This window comes from Oenanthe melanoleuca, chromosome 2 (assembly GCF_029582105.1).
Source record: "Oenanthe melanoleuca isolate GR-GAL-2019-014 chromosome 2, OMel1.0, whole genome shotgun sequence".
NCBI classification, from domain to species: domain Eukaryota; kingdom Metazoa; phylum Chordata; class Aves; order Passeriformes; family Muscicapidae; genus Oenanthe; species Oenanthe melanoleuca.
In genome coordinates, this window is record NC_079335.1 from 51,427,643 (window position 1) to 51,439,653 (window position 12,011).

Below are 12,011 nucleotides of genomic sequence, written 5' to 3' on the forward strand. Positions count from 1 at the left end.
CTAACATAAACAATCTCACAATCAAAGAAGTTAGAAACCAGGCTGTTGCACAATTTACTGTGTATTTCTCATCTCCAGAGAAGTAGGTAACAAATCAGATCCTGATTTTAGTGATAATTAATATAGAAAAATTACTGCTGAAATCACAGAACTTCACTACACATGCAAAGAAGTAAATGCTTCAAAAACTGCTCCCATTAGCAACCCTTGAAAAATTGGTCAAGTTGTAAGTTAATCCTGTAGACAAGAAGTTATTTGCAATAAATGTTTTTCACACAGTTGTCTCTCCCTATGGCTGCATAGGTTAGTTATAAGATGCTGCCAGGTAAAATACCTTTTTAAAAAAAACTGTTTTGAAGTACAGGAGACAAATCCTTCCGTTAGATTGAAACTAATACATGGAATATAGGCAGAGACACTGCAGTGACTTATACCTTCAGGTTTAAGGATTAATATTACTTTATCTTAGTAATTAACCTTTTAAAGAAGATTAAATGTTTAAGGGGGAAAGAAGCAAAAAAAGTTACTCATTAATCTTTAAACACCATCTGAACTGAGTATAATAGTTTTTCCCCAGTGTTTCTAACCTTTTAAGTTTCTGTCAAAATTTAAATTAATCTAGACTGAAATCATACATTTCAGATTAATTTCTAATTCTATATCCTGTAAAACCCTTAAGCTTGGTGGAGAGAAGCTTCATAAGTTTGGTAAGTATAAAGTGCAAGGTGACAAACTGGGAAAACAGATGAAAGTGCAAGAGATAGGAATGTTAGTCAGACATTTTGACTGAGAATTTGAATGTGTCAGGAGATGATGAGGAAAGAAAAGATTATTGGAAGGCTAGAAAGTTCAAAAGAATAAAAAAACTTAATCAAAAGAAACAATTTCAGGAAAAAATATCTGAGTGACAGAAGTGTTAGGGGAAAAATACAAGTAAAGTACATAAACATATGTAGATTTGTAGGTTTGTTCTTTGGGTTTTTTTTTTTTTTAGTAAAGTTTAACTTATTTATTTTTTTACTCTGATTTACTGGTGGTTTTAGCTAAAATATTCAAAGATTTCCTCTCTCTTTTTCATCTTCTGGACACAAAAAAACCTCAAAACAACCACCCTGAAGACTTTATAGAAAAATACACTTACACACACACAATTTAGAAATAATAAATTTATATAAGAAATCAATTCAGACAAACACATCATAGCATGACATTCAGGTGAAGTGCAATGCAATACACAATATGGGGAAACTATCCAAAATCCTAAGAACGCATTTTCCTCTGAGAAGAGATTGACAGGAGAATAAGAAATGGTTTTAAAATGAATGAGGGCAGGTTTGGATGAGACATTAGGAAGAAATTCTTTACTCAGAAGGTGGTGAAACACTGAAACAGGGTGTTCAGAAAAGTTGTGATATCCCATCCCTGGAAGTGTTCAAGGCCATGTTGGATGGGGTCCTGAGCAGACTAATCTATTGAGTGGATCCCTGCCCATGGAATCAGATCATCTTTAAGGTCCCTCCCAACCCTAAGCATTCTATGATTCTATACCATTCAAAGCTTTACAATTCAAAATATATAAAAGAATTGTGCAGGCCTATAAAGGACCTCTTTCCTGCTCCCCCATTATAGGGGAATGTAAATACCCCTTTCAGAAGAATGTAATACTTCTGCTCTGAATGTGATACCTAAAATGCTTGAGTTATTTTTCATCTCTAACAGCAAGCCCTTCAAGTTATTTTTGCTAAGGCAGTGGTATGATGCCAGGACAACAGCTGTTTAAAAAAGTACCTAAAATACAATTGAGTGAAAAATCTGACATCAAATTTAATTCTCATCATTAACTACCAATTCAGATGTGGAGCATCCTATCTATGATAGGATGGCTTTGAGAGGGTTCTGAAAACCCACTTTTCACCCAGACCATATCAGTATTCCATAAAAATGAGTGCCCAGCAGTGCTATCAGACAGCCCTGAAGCAATCTGGGGCAAGCATGGCTGGAAGTCCTTGGGCACCAAAGCCACCATATGGTGAAACTACAACATCGGGGAACTTAGAGTATGAATTACAAGTCTGATCACTTCACCAGGGGGAAACACTCAGGACTTCACCCTCTACCACACCAAAGTTTTTGCATGTACTCTGTGCACCACAGACTCTGAAAATGAAGCAATGAACTTCTTACCTTGCATGGTTGCTTTTGTGGGTTCAGAAAACAGAGGAATGAGCAGGAGATAGATGAGGTAGACAAAGGAGAGCCCATTGTAACGGAAAGCACAGGCTGCAATGAGAGAAAAGAAAAACAACATATTGTTTAATTGGCCTGATAAAATTAAATTCAGTGGCACAAAGAATTTCCCACTTGAGTTTATGATTCACTTTGTTAATTTGACCATTTATTTAAAGTATTTGTCACAGGTATTCAAGTTTATGCTTAAAACAAATCTTAGAATCAAAGATTGGGTCAGGTTGGAAGGAACCAAAAGTGGGTCATCAGGCCAACCTCCCTGCTCAAGAAGGGTCATCCCAGAGCACACAGCACAGCATTGCTTCAAGATGGTTTTTGAGTATCCCCAAGTGAGGGAGACTTGTATCAACAAAGTCTTCTCAGCTATATCCAACACAACTTGATTTTGGAATACAGATACATCTTTAGCCCTGGCAGAAATATGTGTTCCTAAAGAAAAGAAGTTTCTCCAGATACCACTTCCAGAAATTTCATGGAAACAATAACAGGAATGAGCTAACAAGTTATGCATTAATTGGTCCTCATTGCATTTGTCCACTTTAATTATAACACAAAGCTGCAAAGACTCTCTGTTAGCAAACCCATACAATAGCTACAACTTTTCTTTCCCAAACTAGCCAATGTTTTGAATAACCAATTTGATTTCCTTAATAGCCTAGAAAACTAGATATACACTCCACATCTGCAGGTTGGCCAAGAACCATGGTTGCATGGGTGCCTAGCAAGAGGGAAGGATAAGAAGCATCTATTCTCTATTTCTGAACTGATATGATTCTGCCATAAGCCCTAAAAAAAAAATCTGTAAAGGATTATAAAATCCACCAAAACTTCATAGAGAATTTTTCTGAGGGAAATCCAGAATCCTTAAGAGCAGCTTCTCACTTTCCTGTAAGAATTTCTCTTGTCACTTTCCTTATAGCCACAACCTTTAAAGGCCAGCTGAAGACTTCGACCTACATTTGTAACTATAAAAAAACCTGCGAGATAGAGTAAATAGCACCTATCCCACAGGGAATTTTGCAGCAATTATCAGAGCTCTAAAGTCAATGTACTTGAGAAGAGGGAGGCATCTCTGCTATTACACACCTACTCTCAGGGTCCTCTACAGAGGAGCACAGGATGTACAATGATCATTAGTGGCCTTTTCGGAAAAAATGGCAAAGAGGACACTCCTGATATCAGGACAAATCCATAAATCAACTTTTTGGGTTTTTGGGTTTTTTCAAGTTTAATTTTAGGGTGGGAACAAGTTCTGTGGCATTCGTAGGAAGAGGTACAAGAGAGGTCTACGGCTGTTCTATGGCCTGAAGGCTTTCCCATTTCAATGGAAGGATCAATGTGCTCAGTCATTCTGGTAGCAGAATAATAACATTAGCAGGTAATACTATCATCCAGTTAATTTTGGGATCGTGTCAACCAGATTTTAATTGTGTTAAACAGCTTAGTTATTTTCAGTGCAATATTATGCTCATTTTCTTGTTTCTTGATGACTGAGCCTGCTGCTCTTCTTGCAGAGTACCTAGCACTGAGTTTCCCAGTACAAAGAGAGAAAACAGCAACTGTGTGCTTTAAATGTCTTCCTTCATTAGCTGGAAGTCACTGAATGTCTTGCTAACAAGACTCTGTCAAATGTTTAGAACCTCTATTTATATCAAAGCCTCTCCAGCAAACTTGGCTAGACACTGCCTGGAAAACCTGCATTTATTTAAGCAGTTGCAAGAGCTCTAGTAATATATTTCTCAGAATTATGAATTAAACCCTCCAAAACCTAGCTGCAACATTTTTACTATTCCCTACTGCAACTATTCCAATATCTTTTATTTTGTGTTCATCTCCACTCATCTAATATATGTGTCTGAAGAGATGAGTGCCTTATCAAGCTAAGGTGCAACAATAAATGACTGAATATAAATTTAGCAAGATAAAAGATTACAGAATAGCAGCTCCTTTCATATATTCACACTGCCACTACATCATTATTTTGTCAAACATAATATTCATCAGTTCTGACACTCAAAACTATCTAGAAAAAGTTGCAGAGCATAAAATCAGCTTCGGCTTGTCACTGATACAACAAAGGACCCAAAAAAGCAAATAAACCCATCCTCTACACTCCCTCTGGTATTCACAAAGGTCTCCTTATGCAAAAGAAGCTGTACACAGATGTCCAAAATAATGGAAAGTCCCACTTAAGATCAATGGAATTCCATCAACAAAAAAAAAAAGCACCTATAACAATGAGTTTCTTGGCAAACCAGATGGTATAGAAAATTCTGGGTATTTTGGATACATTGGTCAGTTTGCAGTATCAAAATTAATGTAATTTTAGCATTTTAGGCTTGTTACTGCTTCTCAAAATTGTCTAATCGATTTGCAAAATTAATTTCAGATGACTTTTTCTTGATCTATATTTACCTCAAAATTTACTGCTTTCTATTCCTAGAGCTGTATACTCAAAAGCTTTTTTTTCCTCTACTGCTACATAAACAGGACTGTTAACAGAGATTACATTTCCATTCAAACCTTCCCTTATGCATTGTTTTCATATAAAGCAGCCAGAAAACCTTTTAGTTTCTTAGCTTTAAAACTATAGGCTTGTCTACAGCAAACACTGAACAAAAAAAGCTTAAACTGGAAAATACACCATACATGCAAAGTCCATACAAATTTTCTGCTCTTCAGGCTTCTTTTAAAATGTCTCACCATGTTTTTTAACAGTCTCTATTAACAGAACTTCAGAAATGTGATTTTTACCTCTGAAGTTCTGCTGTTTTGCACAGCCCAGTAATAGCAATAATACACAATTGGGAAAAGACATAAAAAGCAGAGCTACTAATACACAGAATTAGAAGCAAAATAGCTTTTATTTTTTTATCACCTGAAGTACTTTAAAGCACCCTCCCTTAGCCAGGAAGAAGAGAGCACTTTATAACATGTAAGACTGACATCTTATTCATAAGTGACTATTTTAAGTATTTCAGTTTTAATGTACAGAGAATAAAAGGTATTGTACAAACCTTTTATAATTTTTATTATCTTTCACAGCAATGGACAGATTGATTTCCAGCTAAAAAATTTTATTCATTATTAAGACAGATATGTACAGTGTGTGCTATACAAAATTAAAAAGGAATCACAAAAAAAAAAGACCAGAAAATTATATATCACATGATAACCCTGTCCTTCTAGAACTTATTTTTCATTGTTTTGTGCTAGTCTGGGTAGAAGGCCTTTGAAGAAATTTAATACTGCTTCATAGACACATCAGGTTTCTACATGCAGAATTCTAACAGCTGTTACACATTATTATTGCATATTTATACCAACAGTTTTCTTTCCTCCATTTAAAGAGGATAATTTGTATAGGATTGGTGGTTTACTTGTTATATAAAAAAATACTGGAGAGCAAAGTGAGGGGCAATAAAGAAATTCACAATAAGCTTGACCTTGGAAAGAAGATGAAAAAACAGCCTCATAAACAATGTGTTTATTTTCATTCCACAAAAAATTTAAGAGTACTTAATTCAGAAGTGGAAACTATGTGTTCAAAAAAACCAGCCTTCAAGAGTGCAGGCACAGTACCAAAGGGCTACTGACTCCTCATTTGTAAACTAGAATTCTGTCAAAAGCCACGACAACACAAAACAAGAAGGAAAGTGAAGACAGAATTAGCCATCTACTTACTATTTCTGAATTTACTTTACTTAAAAAGCACAGTCATTAATATTAACAGAATAATGTATTGCTTGTTATACCCTTTTCAGTTCAAAAAATATGTAAAAACATCTCTTCCACGTATTTCAATTATAGGTTTGAGAATATTATATACCCTTCTTAGTGTTATCCTATCCAGACTCTTGTGTGCTTTAGCATGAGAAGAAATTAATTCAGTCAACTACACTGAAGTAATGTCTTCCATTTTCAGGAGGATATTGCATGGTGTTTGCATCCTGTTTTAACAAATTTAGAGCTGCAAGATTATTAAGAAAGCCATGCAATTATATTCTTTAAAAGTGGTACCTTTAGACTAAAATTTGGTCTTTCATGTTAATTTTTCCAGCAACACAACAGAAAATCTATTGAGTGATAATATTAACTAGAAAAAGTGCTGCTGAAGAAAATGTCTAACCCTGAGCAGGCAAGGGCTGTTGGCTAAACGACAGAGGTGATGCAGTTTGCTCATTGTTACACCCAGTTGATCTGAAATAAGAGACCAAAACACAGAAGGCAAAAGGAATCAGCAGCTGAATGATCTTTGAAACTTCTCAGTCTCCAGGAGGCGAAGTGTCCAACTCTCAAAGTTAGGATAACTCAGCTCCAGATTCCTCCCTTTAATGCTGTAATTCTTCTTAGTTATCACATGGTTAATATCTGTTATATCCTTGTTATTCTGAAGAAAACCCCAGTTACCACACAATTCAGATGACTAAAACAGGATGCAGATGACAACCTGAATGAGACACTGACACACAACTCAGATGAAAAGCTTCTCATGCAAAAGCTCAGCATAAGAAGTCAAATGCTGGAGCTAATCTATGTCCTCCTCCAAACCAAGGTGTTCTACATGGCAGCCCATGAATGTGTGTCCTGAGTGGTCAACTCTTCCAGTTAAGATTCCTCTTATCAATAAGGCACTGTCCTAACATCAAAATTATTTAGGCCTTTCCGCTTGTGCTGCTCTCCAGTAAGATATTTATCATCAAGTTCCCACATTCTTTTGAATATTCTAATTTGGAGAAGTTTGGGGGACTTTTTGTTGGTTGGTTGGGTTTTTTTACCCCAATCATCTTACTGGACATCAAGGCAAGTAGGTCCAGCATTACATCATAGGGACTCAGCCTTCTGTCAGAGACTGAAATGTTATAACTTATGGCTTAAACATCTTCATTGCCTATTACAGCAAAACTGTAAAAAAGCTGCAGAGAAAACCACCAAAAACCTGAATGGAGCCCTACACTGCTCCTTGATGGGCTATATGAACTATACAAGAGTTTGGTAAAGTAAATAAATGTTAAAAGAGGTAAGGTGACTTAAATTCTACAGAATAAGAACTACTAGAAATAAATCACTTTTTTCAAAGAAAAACAGTTTTAAAAAACTCAAAACAAACCAGCAACAACAAAAAACCCCACCTCCATTAACCAGCCAGATAAGTACTTTCCAACCATGTGATACAAGGAGGAGAGGTCAAAACCAGTGAGACAAGTCAGGTTTACTTCCATTCTGCACAAAGCCCTTATGTATACAGCTCTTTAATTTCTGGCAACACTCCCTCTTGGTATCAACCAGCAAATGTGAGAAGAAATGAAACAAGAATTTTTCCTCCCTTTCCTAAGGATTCATGCATGCAGCATTCTTTAACCAAGACTCACACACGTGCATAGTAGCAATGTAGTAAAATAGCAGCAAACTGCCCTCCAGTATTTCCTTACAGCTCCTGACGCCTCTGCCCCCAGAGGAAGGGGTGTCCTTGAGAGGAAAGCCCACCTAATCCCACATTGAAACAAAGACCCAGAGGGCTGTACATGGCTTCCTCTGCTGTCTATGAGCACTGTTTTACAAACTAATGTAGTAAAAAGTGGAGCTCGTTCACTGTTGGCAGGATAAAATGATTCAGTATTAAATACCTACAGAGCTGAATCTTCTAGAAAGATGATCCACCAGTTACTTTCATCTCCACTCTAATTTTATGAGCCAACTACTGTTAAGGTACAAAGTGTGAGGCAACCTCGCATTCCCTTTTCAGCTCAGAGTCAGAAGTGCAAATCTTGTTTCTGAGGATTTCTCATTTTTAGCTGACTTAGCCATTACTAATTAAGTGCTGCAGAAATTAAAAAACCAAGAAGATTAAAAATTAAGTTCATTTGACAGGAAATATGTATTACCATTCTTGAAAAAGAAAAGCTACTTTTATAAATTGCTATTTTTCATACCTTCTAACACTTCGTATTTCAAATTTCTGTTTAACAAATACAATTTTCTTTTTCAGAACTTTTTTCACCAAGACTCATTACAATAAAAAAAAACAAAAAACACCTGACACACATTGCAAAATTAGTTTATGCTGTAAACAACCTATTTTAAAGAACAAAACTGATAATGACTGAAAATGTTCCCCTTCAAAAACTCTACCTTCTCATAATGACAAGTATCTGATAGGCAGAGTGCCCAGGGAACTTTAGCTCACAGATATTTATTTTTACTTATTGGAATTCAGAAGAATGGATTAACTCCTGGCATAGTTTTGGCCTCACTTCTGAGTAATTGCACTTAAAATAACACCTGTGACAGATGAGATTGGGATGATACACTGCTATGCAAGACAGTTAAATGCAGTGCATGTAATTTTACCATCCCTTCAGAGCAAAACAATGGTCATAGCCTCTGGTGTGCAGTGCAGAACTGTGTCTGCTCAGGGCAAGTTCCCTCTTGCACCAGCTCCACATCCAACAGCTCTGCTGATAACACCGTGCTAACACACACCACTCCCCACCCTGCTCCTGAGCCAACATTTCAGCACAGGGCTGCTCTGTGTGCTACACCCAGAGAGCAAACTTCTCTCCTGGAGAGAGACAGAGAGAGAAAAAAAAAAAAAAAAAAACAAAAAAGCAACACTTTGATAAACAGATAAATAGGATGATTTTGGTTCATGTCAGGACAACCACATTTTTTCACCTGTCATGCATCAGGGGAGATAACTGCTGGACAGTAACAGTTTTTTAGGGGCTTGGGGACTCTTTTTCCTTTGATTTTTCTCGCATTTTCTCTATTTCTCCAAGCAGCAGTTGTAGTAGCTCTCTCTCCATCAGAAATCATCTGGAACTGATTTTAACTTTGTGGCAAATATTGCCTGGGAATCAATCAGAAGGAAGAGAAGACATTGCTTTCTTTCAGTGCTTAGAAACAGGAGGTGTGTTTCTCAGCTGTATTTGACAGTAAGAAAATGAACAAAAGATCTCAAAAGTATAACCATACCACAATCATTGTCTTACTTAGAAAAATGTATTTTAAAGCCATGTCCACCTTCACAAGCAAATCTGTGTCAATACATTTTACTGCCATGACTAAGTACACAAATATTTCCAAATTAAAAAACATGATGGACACCATCATCAGTAATTTTTCCCATTAGAAAAATCAACTTCACATTGCAACTCATTTCAATTTCAGTGCCAACTGAAACGAAATTCACTTGGGAAGTGGAAAGAGAGATCTTCTTATTCCTTCATTGATGTGGCTGCCTGCAGAAGGGTGCATTCTCAAACTTGCTTCAGCAACAGCTCTTCTGTCTCCAAGCTCCTCTCTCTAGGAAAGTAACTGAGAACTATAGAAATAACTCTGCTCCTCACTCATTTTCATGGGATGAGAAAAGCATGTTCCTGTTTCCCCGGACATCTGGAGACAGTAGTCTGGTTCTGCTGTTACAGTTGTATAACCCTGTCAAGACTCAGACTAAAAATAACAGCAAACCCAGAACACAGATGACAATCAAATGTCACACAGTGCTACTGCTAAACACAACATCAACCAGGGACAGATGTGAAGAGAGTTGGGTAACAGAGAGACCTCCATGAACAGAAAGGGACTGACACCTTTGTTTACAGCTGCTAAGAGGCTACAGACACCCAGAACAGCTACCCAGTCACGTTTCCAGCAACTAGAAGTGTGAGTTTCAGCATACATCACCATTCCCCCACCACCATTCACACTTTTAAAACACACAAATCACCATAAGTCAATTGACATAAAATGCAGAAAGAACCAAGTAATTTTCTTCACCATCTGTTGCTCACACAAACATCAGTCCTAAAAAACCCTAAGTCCGATGAAGGATGTGTTAAAAACTAACCCAGATAAACACCTCTGAGAAATAAGAACATGATTAAACATCAGAGAGGTGTTAACACTGAAAAATGTGAGTGTCATTAGTGAAGTTACAAATATGAATGCAGAGCTTGAAACTCTGCCATTATTTGTTCCAGTAGAGGAAAGGATAGATAAACTTCCTTCCTTGGTCCATCACTGAACAAAAAGGACCCAGAGGATTGCAACTGCAAGCCATAAATCTGAATGATGGAGGAGCATTTCAGACAGTGCTACAAAGCCACAGTGTTTACCAAAGGAAACAGAATTTTTAAAAATAGGTAACTCCAGGATATCATCAAGTGCGTAAAGGAGATTCAAGCTCCTCACTCTTGCCATGTCTGTATCCCAAACTGATGTTTGTACAAAATAGTAAATTCCTTTTTGTTTGAAAAACTGAGCATTTCTCTCTCTCCTTACAAATGCATGAGGCAACTTTCTTTCATTGCAAAGAAGTTTCGACCTACTACAGGCATCTACTTAGGAACGCCATGAATTGTCTTGCAAACTATTTCTCCTAACCCGGAACCAGGAAAAGAACCTGAAGAACTAAAAGCGTCACAGAACCCATGGACATATTAGGAGGCTACTTATAATCTGCAAATCTAATCTGATCATTAAGATTGCCTTTTCTGGAGAAGTAGTACTTAAACCCATCTGACTCCCAATAAGATTTCACGTGCACATAGCCACAGACTCTGCAAGAGTTCTACTGGGACAGATGAATTTTATGTGGGTTTCAAATGCAACACTTATCTAACACTGAATGAAAAACATCATTCAGAAATCCTACTATGGGAACAGAACCATGGTCTTGTCCAGTTTTCACACAGCATAGTAATAGTTATTTAATTATAATTACTCCAAATAGCAGTTTTAGAAAAAAAAAAAAAAAAAAGTCTTAACTGTGCATGTATTTCAAGCAGTAGCATTCCCCAGAAAGCACAGGGTGCATCAGCATCTGTTTCTTCACAATGTCATTCATGAAACTTTCCCTACACTCAAGGAGTTGCAATCTATGGGACTCCCTTCAGGTTGCCAAATCTCTTGTACTTGTGTCAGGCCTTCTTCCATGTATTGATTTTCTTTTGTAAAACATGTGTAGCAATGTTTTCTTCCCCTGGAATATGTTTTGAAGGAACTCCCCCAGACTTTTGATAAGGTCTCAGCCAAATTTTATGAGCAAGACTAGAAATTCAAAATGATTTAATACCTCTTTCATGTTTATAAAACAAACCATTGTGTCCTTGTCCAAGAATATTTGAATGTGGGAAGTTAAGAAGAAGTTTAACTTGAAGAAATCTTCCCACGCAGTTAGTAATTCTAATCTGTTTATATCTAGGCTCAATATAAAGTCTGACTGTGTATTTCTTTGGAGTCAAGCCACTGTCCTGAAGACACCAAATAGTATTATGCAGCATCCCACCAGAATAAATAAATAAATAAAACAGTCATCCCACCAAAAAAAATTTTTAAAAACTCATACCACCAAGGAAATCAGGATCCTGGGCTCACCACTACAGAACTTCTAGAGCTCTCAACTTAGTCAATTGCTAAGTAAAAGATTTTTTTGTTGGAGAGGAAGACAGAGAACAAAAACTGTCATCATTAGGCATGTTCTGAACACAAGGAGATGGGTAAATTTAAGGGTCTCAACTTGCTTCACTCAAAAAACGTAATACTGTACCTATCTGATTTATGGAAAACCAAAAATAAAACAACAACTAAAAAAAGCAAACCAAAAACCCAGCATCTTTTTAATTGAACAAGATCTCAAATTTGGATAAATGAGTCCACTGAGAATCTCAGAAGATCTGTTCTTGAGAAAAAGCCAAAGTATACATCCTGGAGGATTAAAACTAAGTGAAGAGCATATTAAATTTGATTTAAACATATCCCAA

At 36.7% G+C, this 12,011-nt stretch overlaps 1 protein-coding gene across 1 annotated transcript in view; it reads right to left on the reverse strand.

Annotated features, from left to right (window-relative positions):
* PIEZO2 (piezo type mechanosensitive ion channel component 2) overlaps positions 1-12,011 on the reverse strand; it is a 281,253-nt gene that overhangs the window by 228,100 nt on the left and 41,142 nt on the right. The window contains exon 2 of the mRNA XM_056483345.1: positions 2,185-2,280. Coding sequence (XP_056339320.1) covers positions 2,185-2,280 — 96 coding nt within the window. The remainder of the gene's footprint in view (positions 1-2,184; positions 2,281-12,011) is intronic.